Below are 15,703 nucleotides of genomic sequence, written 5' to 3'. Positions count from 1 at the left end.
GGAGTGAGATTGGGAGCACTCTGTCAGTCCCGTGACATTTCTGTCCCATCTTTCTTTGTCCGTAGTTTCTTTTTGCCTGGGTTTAATCTGTTCTTCTCTTGCTCTCTCCCTCTGCCTGGGGTATCTGTGCTCGTCTCAATTTTCCTTGTGTGCCTCCAGTTCCTTCTCTTTGTCCTTGTGCATGTGTGTGATCGTCTCTCCGTCTATGTCTCTGAGATATAAACCCCGATTTTAACTAAATCCACCCAGCGAGAACAGTTGGGGTCGGGTGAGACGTCCCATCTACACCCCGCCCGATTTTACCCTCCATTCAAATCATTATCCAGATTTTATTTTTGATTGAAAGAGATTCTGTCCCTTTGACAACGACAGGCTGATGTCAGCGGTTCAGAAAACCTTTTGCCTATCTGCTAAATTGCTGTAAATTTTGTGGTTTGTCCACAGACAGGATACAATTCAAGAACTGTAGGCAAACTGGAAAAAATTGCACTTAAGGTGTTGTGCAAAAGATTGGTAATAAACTCCCAAAGAAGGAATCTCGATTTACAAACTGCCTCCATGCCTGTTTGCAATGCTCCTTTCACTAGACCTGTTCTTTCTCACTCCCTCCCCTCTCGCTCCCTCCGATACAGTGCTGAACACAAACACATCACCGCACCGCCAAGACTGGAAGTTTGCCTTTTGGGGGACAGTCGGCATTAACGATGGAATCCTACTCACGTCAGACTCTCGATTCTAACATCACCATTATTTCACCTTTCTTCCCTCAGGCCGTTGGTATGTCTGTGGAATTTGTCTCTCACCTGACACGATCGTTCGCCATCAGTATCAAGGCAACGAAAGTGGAACGAGCAAAAGAGGCCACTGCGGACATGGGGAGTGCGGTATGTACAGCGTGGTCCATGGGCAGTAGGGTGTGTACAGTGAGGTCCATGGGGTGGGGTGTGTACAGTGAGGTCCATGGGGTGGGGTGTGTACAGCGTGGTCCATGGGCAGTAGGGTGTGTACAGTGAGGTCCATGGGGTGGGGTGTGTACAGTGAGGTCCATGGGGTGGGGTGTGTACAGAGAGTGGTCCATGGGGTGGGGTGTGTACAGAAAGTGGTCCATGGGGTGGGGTGTGTACAGAGAGTGGTCCATGGGGTGGGGTGTGTACAGTGAGGTCCATGGGGTGAGGTGTGTACAGAGAGTGGTCCGTGGGGTGGGGTGTGTACAGAGAGTGGTCCATGGGGTGGGGTGTGTACAGTGAGGTCCGTGGGGTGGGGTGTGTACAGTGAGGTCCGTGGGGTGGGGTGTGTACAGTGAGTTCCATGGGGTGGGGTGTGTACAGTGAGTTCCATGGGGTGGGGTGTGTACAGAGAGTGGTCCATGGGGTGGGGTGTGTACAGTGAGTTCCATGGGGTGGGGTGTGTACAGTGAGTGGTCCATGGGGTGGGGTGTGTACAGTGAGTTCCATGGGGTGGGGTGTGTACAGTGAGTTCCATGGGGCGGGGTGTGTACAGAGAGTGGTCCATGGGGTGGGGTGTGTACAGAGAGTGGTCCATGGGGTGGGGTGTGTACAGAGAGTGGTCCATGGGGTGGGGTGTGTACAGTGAGTTCCATGGGGTGGGGTGTGTACAGAGAGTGGTCCATGGGGTTGGGTGTGTACAGAGAGTGGTCCATGGGGTGGGGTGTGTACAGTGAGGTCCATGGGGTGGGGTGTGTACAGAGAGTGGTCCATGGGGTGGGGTGTGTACAGAGAGTGGTCCATGGGGTTGGGTGTGTACAGAGAGTGGTCCATGGGGTGGGGTGTGTACAGTGAGGTCCATGGGGTGGGGTGTGTACAGAGAGTGGTCCATGGGGTGGGGTGTGTACAGTGAGTTCCATGGGGTGGGGTGTGTACAGAGAGTGGTCCATGGGGTTGGGTGTGTACAGAGAGTGGTCCATGGGGTGGGGTGTGTACAGTGAGGTCCATGGGGTGGGGTGTGTACAGAGAGTGGTCCATGGGGTGGGGTGTGTACAGAGAGTGGTCCATGGGGTGGGGTGTGTACAGTGAGGTCCATGGGGTGGGGTGTGTACAGAGAGTGGTCCATGGGGTGGGGTGTGTACAGAGAGTGGTCCATGGGATGGGGTGTGTACAGAGAGTGGTCCATGGGGTGGGGTGTGTACAGAGAGTGGTCCATGAGGTGGGGTGTGTACAGAGAGTGGTCCATGGGGTGGGGTGTGTACAGTGAGGTCCATGGGGTGGGGTGTGTACAGAGAGTGGTCCATGAGGTGGGGTGTGTACAGAGAGTGGTCCATGGGGTGGGGTGTGTACAGAGAGTGGTCCATGAGGTGGGGTGTGTACAGAGAGTGGTCCATGGGGTGGGGTGTGTACAGAGAGTGGTCCATGGGGTGGGGTGTGTACAGAGAGTGGTCCATGAGGTGGGGTGTGTACAGAGAGTGGTCCATGGGGTGGGGTGTGTACAGTGAGGTCCATGGGGTGGGGTGTGTACAGAGAGTGGTCCATGGGGTGGGGTGTGTACAGAGAGTGGTCCATGGGGTGGGGTGTGTACAGTGAGGTCCATGGGGTGGGGTGTGTACAGAGAGTGGTCCATGAGGTGGGGTGTGTACAGAGAGTGGTCCATGGGGTGGGGTGTGTACAGAGTGGTCCATGGGGTGGGGTGTGTACAGAGAGTGGTCCATGGGGTGGGGTGTGTACAGTGAGGTCCATGGGGTGGGGTGTGTACAGAGAGTGGTCCATGGGGTGGGGTGTGTACAGAGAGTGGTCCATGGGGTGGGGTGTGTACAGTGAGGTCCATGGGGTGGGGTGTGTACAGAGTGGTCCATGGGGTGGGGTGTGTACAGTGAGTGGTCCATGGGGTGGGGTGTGTACAGAGAGTGGTCCATGGGGTGGGGTGTGTACAGTGAGGTCCATGGGGTGGGGTGTGTACAGAGAGTGGTCCATGGGGTGGGGTGTGTACAGAGAGTGGTCCATGGGGTGGGGTGTGTACAGTGAGGTCCATGGGGTGGGGTGTGTACAGAGAGTGGTCCATGGGGTGGGGTGTGTACAGTGAGGTCCATGGGGTGGGGTGTGTACAGAGAGTGGTCCATGGGGTGGGGTGTGTACAGAGAGTGGTCCATGGGGTGGGGTGTGTACAGAGAGTGGTCCATGGGGTGGGGTGTGTACAGTGAGGTCCATGGGGTGGGGTGTGTACAGAGTGGTCCATGGGGTGGGGTGTGTACAGTGAGTGGTCCATGGGGTGGGGTGTGTACAGAGAGTGGTCCATGGGGTGGGGTGTGTACAGAGAGTGGTCCATGGGCAGTGCGGTACGGTAGCATAGTGGTTATGTTACTGGACTAATAATCCAGAGGCCTGGACTAAAATCCAGAGTCATGAGTTCAAATCCCACCATGGCAGCTGGCGAATTTAAATTCAATTAATTAATTTTTAAAAAAATTCAATTAATTAAATAAAAATCTGGAATTAAAATACTAGTATCAGTAATGGTGGCCATGAAACTACCGGATTGTCGTAAAAACCCATCTGGTTCACTAATGTCCTTTAGTGAACCAGATGGGTTTTTAGATGAACCTGCTGTCCTTACCCGGTCTGGCCTATATGTGACTCCAGACCCACAGCAATGTGGTTACATAAGAACATAAGAACATAAGAAATTGGAGCAGGAGTAGGCCAATCGGCCCCTCGAGCCTGCTCCGCCATTCAATAAGATCATGGCTGATCTGATCCCAACCACAAATCTAAAGAACACAAGAAGTCGGAGCAGGACCCGGCCACATAGCCCCTGGGCCCTCTCCGCCACCCACAGGGCATTGACCGATCCGAACTCAGCTTCATGTCCAATTTCCTGCCCGCTCCCCATAACCCCTAATTCCCTTTACTTCTAGGAAACTGTCTATTTCTGTTTTAAATTTATCTAATGATGTAGCTTCCACAGCTTCCTGGGGCAGCAAATTCCACAGACCTACCACCCTCTGAGTGAAGAAGTTTCTCCTCATCTCAGTTTTGAAAGAGCAGCCCCTTATTCTAAGATTATGCCCCCTAGTTCTAGTTTCACCCATCTTTGGGAACATCCTTACTGCATCCACCCGATCAAGACCCTTCACAATCTTATATGTTTCAATAAGATCGCCTCTCATTCTTCTGAACTCCAATGAGTAGAGTCCCAATCTACTCAACCTCTCCTCATATGTCCGCCCCCTCATCCCCGGGATTAACCGAGTGAACCTTCTTTGTACTGCCTCGAGAGCAAGTATGTCTTTTCTTAAGTATGGAGACCAAAACTGTATGCAGTATTCCAGGTGCGGTCTCACCAATACCTTATATAACTGCAGCAATACCTCCTTGTTTTTATATTCTATCCCCCTAGCAATAAAAGCCAACATTCCGTTGGCTTTCTTGATCACCTGCTGCACCTGCATACCAACTTTTTGATTTTCTTGCACTAGGACCCCCAGATCCCTTTGTACTGCAGTACTTTCCAGTCTCTCGCCATTAAGAAAATAACTTGCTCTCTGATTTTTCCTGCCAAAGTGCATAACCTCACATTTTCCAATATTATATTGCATCTGCCAAATCTCCGCCCACTCACCCAGCCTGTCTATATCCCCTTGCAGGTTTTTTATGTCCTCCTCACTCTCTACTTTCCCTCCCATCTTTGTATCATCTGCAAATTTTGATATGTTGCACTCGGTCCCCTCCTCCAAATCGTTAATATAGATTGTAAAGAGTTGGGGACCCAGCACCGACCCCTGTGGAACACCACTGGTTACTGGTTGCCAGTCCGAAAATGAACCATTTATCCCAACTCTCTGCTTCCTGTTTGATAACCAATCCTCCACCCATGCCAGAATATTACCCCCAATCCCGTGATTTTTTATCTTAAGTAATAATCTTTTATGTGGCACCTTGTCGAATGCCTTCTGGAAGTCTAAATACACTACGTCCACTGGTTCCCCTTTATCCACCCTATACGTTATATCCTCGAAGAACTCAAGCAAATTTGTCAGACATGACTTCCCCTTCATAAAGCCATGCTGACTTTGTCCTATTAAATTATGCTTATCTAAATGTTCCGTTACTGTCTCCTTAATAATAGACTCCAAAATTTTACCCACCACAGATGTTAAGCTAACTGGCCTATAATTTCCAGCCTTCTGCCTACTACCCTTTTTAAATAACGGTGTTACATTAGCAGTTTTCCAATCTGCCGGGACCTCTCCTGAGTCCAGGGAATTTTGGAAAACTATCACCAAAGCATCCACAATCCCTACTGCCACTTCCCTCAAGACCCTAGGATGGAAGCAATCAGGTCCAGGGGATTTATCCACCTTGAGTCCCATTATTTTACTGAGTACCATCTCTTGAGTGATTTTAATCGTATTTAGCTCCTCCCCCCCGAGAGTCCCCTGTTTGTCCAGTGTTGGGATATTCTTAGTGTCCTCTACTGTAAAGACTGAAACAAAATATTTGTTCAGCATTTTTGCCATCTCCATGTTTCCCACCATTAATTTCCCGGTCTCATCCTCTAAGGGACCTATGTTTGCCTTAGCCACCCTTTTTCTTTTTATATAACTATAGAAACTCTTGCTATCTGTTTTTATATTTTTTGCTAATTTCTTTTCATAATCTAACTTCCCTTTCTTAATCAATCCTTTAGTTACTTTTTGCTGTCTTTTGAAGAATTCCCAATCATCTATCCTCCCACTAAGTTTGGCTACCTTATATGTCCTTGTTTTTAGTCGGATACTATCCTTGATTTCTTTACTTAGCCACGGGTGGCTGTCATTTCTTTTACACCCTTTTTTCCTCAGTGGAATATATTTATTTTGAAAGTTGTAAAATAACTCCCTAAATGAACACCACTGCTCATGTACCGTCTTACCCTTTAATCTATTTTCCCAGTCCACTTTAATCAATTCCGCTCTCATACCATCATAGTCTCCTTTATTCAAGCTCAGTACGCTTGTTTGAGAATCAACCTTCTCACCCTCTAATTGGATATGGAATTCAACCATGTTGTGGTCGCTCGTTCCAAGGGGATCCTTAACTAGGACATTATTAATTAATCCTGACTCATTACACAGGACCAGGTCCAAGGTTGCCTGCCCCCTTGTAGGATCAGTTACATACTGCTCAAGAAATCCATCCCTGATGCATTCAATGAACTCGTCCTCAAGGCTGCTCTGCCCAATTTGATTTGTCCAGTTAATATGATAATTAAAATCCCCCATAATTATGGCTGTTCCCTTATTACATGCCCCGACTATCTCCTGATTAATACTTCTTCCAGCAGAGTTGCAACTATTAGGAGGCCTATATACTACGCCCACTAATGTTTTTTTCCCCTTATTATTCCTTATCTCCACCCAAACTGTTTCATTATCTTGATGCTTTGTCCCAATATCATTTCTCTGTATTACAGTGATTCCTTCCTTTATTAACATAGCCACCCCACCTCCCCTTCCTTCCTGCCTGTCCTTCCTGATTGTTAAATACCCTGGCATATTTAATTCCCAGTCGTTGTCACCCTGCAGCCATGTTTCTGTAATGGCCACAAGATCATACCCATACGTAGTTATTTGTGCCGTTAACTCGTCCATTTTATTACGAATGCTACGTGCATTCAGATAAAGAACTTTCAAATCTGTTTTGTGACGCTTAGTTCCTGCTTTCTCCTTTTTTAACACTTTACCTATTACTCCATACCTTCTGTCCCTTCCTGTTACGCTTTCCTCTCTCTCCCTGCTCAGGTTCCCAACCCCCTGCCACTTTAGTTTAAACCCTCCCCAACAGCACTAGCAAACACTCCTCCTAGGACAGCGGTCCCGGCCCTGCCCAGGTGCAGACCGTCCGGTTTGTACTGGTCCCACCTCCCCCAGAACCGTTTCCAGTGTCCCAGGAATTTGAATCCCTCCCCCTTGCACCATTCCTCTAGCCACGTATTCATTTGAAATATCCTCCTATTTCTACTCTGACTAGCACGTGGCACTGGCAGCAATCCTGAGATTACTACCTTTGAGGTCCTATTTTTTAATTTACCTCCTAACGCCCTATATTCTGCTTTTAGGACCTCATCCCCTTTTTTACCTATATCGTTGGTGCCTATGTGCACCACGACAGCTGGCTGTTCGCCCTCCCCCTCCAAAATGTTCTGTAGCCGCTCCGAGACATCCTTGATCCTTGCACCAGGGAGGCAACACACCATCCTGGAGTCTCGGTTGCGGCCGCAGAAACGCCTGTCTATTCCCCTTACAATTGAGTCCCCTATCACTATAGCTCTGCCACTCTTTTTCCTCCCAGCCTGTGCAGCAGAGCTACCCGTGGTGCCAGGAAGTTGGCTGCTGCTGCCTTCCCCTGATAAGTCATCCCCCCCAACAGCATCCAAGGTGGCATATCTGTTTGAGAGGGGGATGGACACAGGGGACCCCTGCACTACCTGCCTGCATCTCTTACTCTTCCTGGTGGTCACCCATTCACTTCCTGCCTGTATACCCTTTACCTGCGGTGTGACCAACTCGCTAAACGTGCTATCCACGAGTTTCTCTGCATCGCGGATGCTCCACAGTGAGTCCACCCGCAGCTCCAGCTCCGAGATACGATCGGTCAGTAGCTGCAGGTGGACACACTTCCCGCACACATGGTCGGCAGGGACACTGGTAGTGTCCATGACTTCCCACATCTTGCAGGAGGAGCATATCACGGGTGCGAGGTTGATTCTGAAATGGCCCAGCAAGCCACTCAGTTGTAAAATCTCGCACCACACGGACTGCAGCGGTTCAAGAAGGCGGCTCACCACCACCTTCTCAAGGGCAATTAGGGATGGGCAATAAATGCCGGCCTCGCCAGCGACACCCACATCCCGTGAACGAATAAAAAAAATAAAAATAAAAATAAATGGGGTCAGGCACTTGGTCCAAGTGGAAAATAAAAATGTTTGAGAGACAGTCGAACCCGAGGAGCACACTTGCTGACGTGAAGCTCGGTCTTATATTGCGGCCCATTCACATTCACATCAGCAGGCTGACAGTTACATTTATTCACAAACCTGGAACTGTTCGAGCACATTTAGACCTCACTGAATCATCCAACATTGTGTTGCAGTAACAAGTGGCCTTTTTTCTCGAGTTGCGTTTAATACTGAGTCACATTCTTCCCATTCCATTACTCACTCGCTCCAACTGGAAAAGACACATTTCATGTAGAAGAAAGAAAGACTTATATTTCTGGAGCACCTTTCAAGATGTTCCAAAGCATTTTATAGTCAATCAAGTACTTTTGAAGTGTACTCACTGTTGTAATGTAGGAAACACGGCAACCAATTTGCACACAACAAGGTCCCACAAACAGCAATGTGATAATGACCAGATCATCTGTTTAGTGATGTTGGTTGAGGGATAAATATTAGCCAGGACACCAGGGAGAACTCCCCTGCTCTTCACCAAAATACTGACACAGGATCTTTTAAATCCACCTGAGAGGGCAGACGACTCATCTGAAAGACGGCACCTCTGACAGTGCAGCACTCCCTCAGTACTGACCCTCCGACAGTGAATCGCTCCCTCAGTACTGACCCTCCAGACAGTGCAGCACTCCCTCAGTACTGACCCTCCGACAGTGCAGCACTCCCTCAGTACTGACTCTCTGATAGTGCAGCGCTCCCTCAGAACTGACCCTCCAAACAGTGCAGCGCTCCCTCAGTACTGACCCTCCAGACAGTGCAGCGCTCCCTCAGTACTGACCCTCCGACAGTGCAGCACTCCCTCAGTACTGACCCTCTGACAGTGCAGCACTCCCTCAGAACTGACCCTCCAAACAGTGCAGCGCTCCCTCAGTACTGACCCTCCAGACAGTGCAGCACTCCCTCAGTACTGCACTGAAGTGTCAGCCTAGATTTTGTGCTGTAATCCCCGGAGTGGGACTTGAACCCACGACCGTCTGACTCAGAGGCGAGACTGCTGCTCACTGAGCCACGGCTGACATGGTGATATAGTAGGGCTGCCTTTGGATAGCAGGTAAACAGTTGTCCTCCGTGTGATTAAAGCATTAGTAACTAAAAGTGCCTGAGCCCCGTGTTATATTATAAACCACCGTAAACACTGCATTAAACCAAGGAAACTCCAGCATAATGATGAGGAAAGTTTCACTGCCATGTCCCAGGTATAACGTGACTTACCTGTTCCACTGCTCTTTTTTTCCAGGTGTTTGCAGGTGTCGCTATGACCAACCTCCCTGGAATCATAGTCTTGTATTTTGCTAAAGCTCAGCTCATCCAGATTTTCTTTTTCCGCCTTAATCTTGTCATCACGTTACTGGGCCTGGTCCATGGCCTTGTCTTCCTGCCTGTGCTCCTCAGCTACCTTGGTGAGTACAAAATCATCAGTTCATCGCATGATAAAAAGGGATCTTGCCCAGATTGCACGGAAGGACAAACTAACAAACAGAACTGGAGATCAGCCACGGGAAATATTTTAAACCATTGGTAATGATCTGGAATGCGCTGCCTGAAAGGGCGGGGGAAGCAGATTCAGTAATAACTTTCAAAAGGGAATTGGATAAATACTTGAAAAGGAAACACTTGCAGGGCCATGGGGGAAGAGCAGGGGGAGTGGGACTCATTGGATAGCTCTTTCAAAGAGCCGGCACAGGCACAATGGGCCGAATGGCCTCCTTTAGTACTGTGCGATTCTATGTTTACAGCACAGATGCAGGTCATTCAGGCCATTGTGTCAGTGTTGGCTCTTTGCTAAGGCGATCCAAATCTAATCCCATTTACTGGTCCTCTCCTTAGAGGCGGTGCAACAAAGGTTCACTGGATTAATTCCTGGGATGAGAGGGTTGTCCTATGAGGAGAGATTGAGTAGAATGGGCCTATACTCTCTGGAGTTTAGAAGAATGAGAGGTGATCTCATTGAAATGTATAAAATTTTCAGAGGGCTTGACAGGGTAGATGTTGAGAGACTGTTTCCCCTGGCTGGAAAGTCTAGAACGGGGGGGTGGGGGCATAGTCTCAAGATAAGGAGTCGACCGTTTAGGACCGAAATGAGGAAAAATTTCTTCACTCAGAGGATTGTAAATCTTTGGAATTCTCTACCCCAGAGGGCTGTGGATGCTCAGTCGTTGAGTATATTCAAGACTGAGATCGATAGATTTTTGGACACGAAGGGAATCAAGGGATCGGGCGGGAAAATGGAGTTGAGGTCGAAGATCAGCCACGATATTGAATGGCGGAGCAGGCTCGAGGGGCCGGATTGCCAACTCCTGCTCCTGTTTTTTTATGTTCTAATAATTCTGTATCTTCCTCTGTTGTGCTCCTGTGAAGGCAAGACAGCTGTTGAAGAGTTTAAACTGTTAGCACAGTTCCACTTATTTATGAGTTTAAAATAATCCGATGGAAATAGGGTCTGGTGGGTGTAGTCTGTTCAGCCTTTCCTGATAATTATAACCTCTCAGTTCTGGTATCATCCTTGTAAATCCTTTTTTCACCTTCTCCAGTGCCTCTATATCTTTTTTATAATATGGAGACCAGAACTGCACACATTACTCCAAGAGTGGTCTAACCAAGGTCCTGTGCAAGTTTAACATAACGTCTCTGCTTTTCGATTCTATCCCTCCAGAAATGAACCCCAGTGCTTGGTTTGCTTTTTGTTAATGTCCTTATTAACCTGCGTCGTTACTTTTAGAGATTTGTGTGTCTGTACCCCCAGATCCCTCTGCTCCTCTCCCCCCATTTCGACTCTCATTATCCAAGCAGTGTGTGGCCTCATTACTCTCCCAAAATGCACCACCTCCCACTGATCAATATTGAAATTTATTTATGGTACAATAACAGCTGTCATTCTTTTGCAGGACCAAACGTTAACACAGCTGTGTTACTGCAGTTACAGCAAGAGGAGAAGGAGCAACTGCCAGAGGATATATATTCCAATTGTTTCTTCATAAACTCTGGGTATAATGGGCTAACTGGGGATGAGAAAGTCCAATCACATGCACAATACAACGGAGTGCCCAAAGAGGCTGGCAAGTCGATCGAAGGTGTCGTACTTGGGGATGATGAAGCCTCTTTCGAGAAAGAATTTACCTCATCAGAAACGCAGCCAAATAGTACGGGCTGTACAGTCACTTCATTTTAAACCTTTTTTTAATGCACTGCTCTCAACACAGAACTGTTGGAATTAAAATAAAACCAAAGCAAACTCCTCCCGAGCTCGCCATAGCGGTCACAGATTAACGTGCAGTGGGCTAGCCTGCTATAAGCCCAGAACTCCAGCGACACTGCAGAATGAATCCCCCCCAATATTGTCGTCACTGGAAGACTGTCTGTGAAAACTTACTGACTTGTGGCTTTTTCAAGCTATCATAAAATATAGAATTAATACAATTTCATCTGCAACTTACTCCCCGCTGCAACCTTCCACGTTGAATGGGCCATTATTTCACTGCATGTCCCTGCAACATACAAGCACCTGCTCACAAAACCAAAGAAATAAAAGGAAGCCACTTCTTCCACCGCCACTGACTGCATTATTCCTAACAGCACCTCCCAAACCCACGACCTCCACCAATTAGAAGGACGCAGGCAGCAGGCACATGGGATCAACACCACCTGCACGCTCCCCTCCAAGTCACACACCATCCTGACTTGGAAATATATCGGCCGTTCCTTCATCGTCGCTGGGTCACAATCCTGGAACTCCCTTCCTAACAGCACTGTGGGAGAACCTTCACCACACGGACTGCAGCGGTTCAAGAAGGGGGCTCACCACCACCTTCTCAAGGGCAATTAGGGATGGGCAATAAATGCCGGCCTCGCCAGCGATGCCCACATCCCATGAACAAACTTTTAAAAACAGTGCACTATAGTGTAGATTTTCTGTCTTTGCACTGCTGGCACGGACTGGGAGTGCAAACCATCAGCCTGAGATTTTCTGACCATTGCTTTTAAGAAGTAGAAATCTTACCCATTAATGCTTTAAAGCAGGAACATTATGAACAGGAAGAGGATGAAAATGAGGGAGGAGGTGGATTATACTCGAGAGTCGTAAAGGGGCTGTGGATGGTTCTCGGAAGAAGGTTTGTGGACAGCAATGTGGAGGGTGGGGATCGGTTTGTTCAACAGGAGCCAGGGGTAGTTTGAGACCCAATCCCATCAACCCTCTCCCCGACAGGCACAGACTAGACTTTACTCCCCCTCCCCCGTGCTGCCAGATTCTGCCCCCATGCGACAAAGCCCCTTCCTGATGCCTGGTGGAACCCAGGATCCACTAGTGCTCAGAAGCCCCTCGCCACCACCACCATCCCCCCACCCCGCCTCCATTTGCAGTGCTCCTTGATCCCAAAAATCACCCCACTAAAGCTTCCCTCCCCTACTATTCCCAGGACCCGCCCCACTGTTCCCAAAAGCAGGTTTAAGAGTGATTCCAAAGCTTCCCTCACACTGCTCCCAGACCACAAACCCCCTCGAAATACCACGAGGAACAGATACCCCATCTCAGTACTGAGAGACCCCCCCCCCCCGCCACCCGAACCCTTTCTGGGCACTACCAGTTTCCAGGACATTACCACAACTGAGGAGTCCGTGTCCTGGTGGGAATACTGGAGATAACCCACCCCCCTCTTCTTACAAAACCTCCAACAACTGACCTGACCAATGACAGAACCCTCTGCGAGTCATTAAGAAACATCAGGTGTATTTGTTTTCCATTTTCACTCCTCTTTCCTCACTCACCTTTCCACTGCCAAAGCCAGACAGACAGATTCTGTGATTTTTGATACAACACAGGAGGAGGCCATTCGGCCCATCGTGCCTGTGCCAGCCCTATGAAAGAGCTCTCCAATTAGTCCCACTCCCCTGCTCTTTCCCCACAGCCCTGAAATTTTTCCTTTTCAAGTATTTATCCAATTCCCTTTCGAAAATTATTATTGAATCTGCTTCCACCGCCCTTTCAGGCAGCGCATTCCAGATCAGAACAACTTCTCCTCGTCTCCCCCCTCTGGTTCTTTTGCCAGTTATCTTAAATCCGTGCCCTCTGGTCACCGACCCTTCTGCCGCTGGGAAACAGTTCCTCCCTATCTGCTCTTATCAAAATCCTTCAATCGGTAAACGAGCGGTTTTAGCTGCGTAAACCCGCAGGGAAACGAGGAACAGGATCCTTGTGCTCACTGTCTGGCTCAGCCTGGTGCTCTCGGAGTTTGGGTGGGAAGAGGCGGTACACTCAGCTGGCGAGATGTGTTAGACTCGGCCGATCGTTCTCTCCTTTAAAAACAGCAGTAAAATAAAATTGCCAACTGTTACCGGTCAGCGCTGGGGGAGGAAGTTGCTTGCGGTCGTGTCGCGCTATTTTAACTGGCCGAGTAATGGTCCAGAGAACGAGAGTTCGAATCTCACTGTGGGCAGTTCGAGAATTCGAATTTGAAAATCTGGAAATAAGAACTGTTTTGCTAATGTTTGTCGTAAAAACCCCAACTGTTTCATTAATGTCCTTTCGGGACGGAAACCTGCCGTCCTCACACCGACCAGAGTGGTTGACTCTGAACTGCCCTCTGAAGCGGCCCAGCAAGTTGTATCAGGGCAACTGGGGATGGGCAATAAATGCCGGCCTTGGCAGCGACACCCTCATCCAGAGAGCGAATAAAAAAAAGTTTGTTAACCCTTCCCCTCCACACAGAACCCTCGTCAGAGATTAATTTTACACTTCAGAATTGAAGTAACTGCATTACTTCTGCTGTGGGCTGTTAATTCTGGAGCCACAGTTCGAAGCACCGACCGACCACATCTTGTGCCATTGATTTAAAATCCCGCACACTGTTCGGCTGCTCAAACCGCAGCATTGATGTGTAACGTTTGAACAGATGGAGCGAGTGAGCTGGCAGATACTTTCTCGGAGAAAGATAAAGTGACTGTCATCCATAAAATCGAATCGTGGAGATCAGGAATCCTGAGTAACAAAGTGAAGTTGCTTAATCTAACCCACAAGTGGTTACTGTAATATGATGGTGTCCAGAACCTTCTTCAGTATGATTCACGACTGCTGTACAAACTGCACTTTTATAATTTGATAAAGATATCATCTGTAGTATTATCCAGGGGAATTAAGTTAAATTTAACAGAATGTCCTGTACTTTTCTAAGTTCTTCCAGTTTCAAAAGAGTGGCTTGCTCAGTGCTGATCTTTAATTTACTGCAACATCTCTGCAGAATACAGTTAGAAGTGTGGAAAGAAAGAAATAATTTGCATTTATATCGTGCCTTTCATGACCTCCGGACATCCCAAAGCGCTTTACAGTCAATGCAGAGCTTTTGAAGTGCAGTCACTGTTGTAATGTAGGAAATGCGGCAGCCAATTTGCACACAGCAAGCTCCCACGAACAGCAATGTGATAATGACCAGATCATCTGTTTTTTTTGGTGCTGGTCAGGGCACCGGGGAGAACTCCCCTGCTCTTCTTGGAATAGTGGCCATGGGATCTTTCACGTCCACCTGAAAGGGCAGACGGGGCCTCGGTTTAACATCTCAACCGAAAGACGGCACCTCCGACAGTGCAGCGTTCCCTCAGTACTGGCACTGGGAGTGTCGGCCTCGATTATGTGCTCAAATCTCTGGAGTGGGACTCAAACCCACAACCTTCTGACTCAGAGGCAAGAGCGTTACTCCCTGAGCCACGGCTGAAATTGCGGTAAGTATTGATTTGTGCTGAACCACAAACACACAGAATAAGGAATAAGCAGAGTAAAAGATTTCTCATTGTTTACTGCTCCTTTAAACTGTCACCAAAAAAAGCCCTGCAGCGATGTAATATAGTGAAGTTACTTTTTGACTTAATGAAACAGATGCTAGACGCCTTTTATATTTGTATATTTCTTTAATGGAGACTGTAACGTTTATTGTACAGAGGTAAATATCTACAGAATTTTGTTCTGTTGCATTTCTGACTGTCATAACATTGTTGTCTTCATCAGTTAATAAACTTAAAAGGCAAGGAAACTAACATTTTTTGGTCAGTTTGGTGTCCAACACGTATAGGAACAGGAGAAGGCCATTCGGCCCCTCGAGCCTGTTCTGCTATTCAATTAGATAATGACTGTATCTTAACTCCATTGACCCACCTTGGCTCACTACCCTTGCCCATTGAAAATCCATCGATATCAGTTTGGAAATTTTCACTTGCCCCCTTGTTCTGGACTCCAGGGGAAATAGTTTCGCTCTATCTATCCAATCAAATCCTTTAATCATCTTAAACACCTCGATAAGATCACCCCTTAATCTTCTATATTCGAGGGAATACAAGCCTCGTCCATGCAACCTGGCCTCGTAAGTTAACCCTTTTAGCTCCGGTTTCATTCTGGTGAATCGGCACTGCATCCCCTCCAAGGGCCAATATATCCTTCCTGAGGTGCGGTGCCCAGAACTGAACGCAGTATCTCCAGATGGGGTCTGACCAGAGCTTTATATAACTGTAGCGTAACCTCCACCCATTTGTATTCCAGCCCTCTCGAGATAAGGGCCAACATTCCATTAGCTTTTTGTGTGATTTTTTTGTACCTGTCCATTAGCTTTTAGCGGTGATTTCTGAACTTGGACCCTGGGCTGACGACTCCCGTCCGGCATAGATCGACTGGCACCAGTATTCCTCCACCTGTGCGGCCATTCTTCGTGTGTGAGCTATGTCAGGCTGTTCAACGATGAGGCACAACACTGAGAGGCTGTTCCCCCTGGCTGGAGAGTCT

The 15,703-nt window shown here is 48.2% G+C and overlaps 1 protein-coding gene across 1 annotated transcript in view; it reads left to right on the top strand.

Moving 5' to 3' along the window:
* npc1l1 (NPC1-like 1) overlaps positions 1-12,513 on the top strand; it is a 90,579-nt gene extending 78,066 nt beyond the window's left edge. The window contains exons 17-19 of the mRNA XM_068001547.1: positions 771-884; positions 9,179-9,341; positions 10,827-12,513. Coding sequence (XP_067857648.1) covers positions 771-884; positions 9,179-9,341; positions 10,827-11,110 — 561 coding nt within the window. The 3' untranslated portion in view covers positions 11,111-12,513. The remainder of the gene's footprint in view (positions 1-770; positions 885-9,178; positions 9,342-10,826) is intronic.
* Positions 12,514-15,703: the final 3,190 nt, after the last annotated feature.

The sequence above is a fragment of the Heptranchias perlo genome, chromosome 20 (assembly GCF_035084215.1).
Source record: "Heptranchias perlo isolate sHepPer1 chromosome 20, sHepPer1.hap1, whole genome shotgun sequence".
In the NCBI taxonomy this organism is placed as follows: domain Eukaryota; kingdom Metazoa; phylum Chordata; class Chondrichthyes; order Hexanchiformes; family Hexanchidae; genus Heptranchias; species Heptranchias perlo.
The sequence above is the reverse complement of the archived record's forward strand: the minus strand, read 5'-3'. Positions and strand labels throughout refer to the sequence as shown.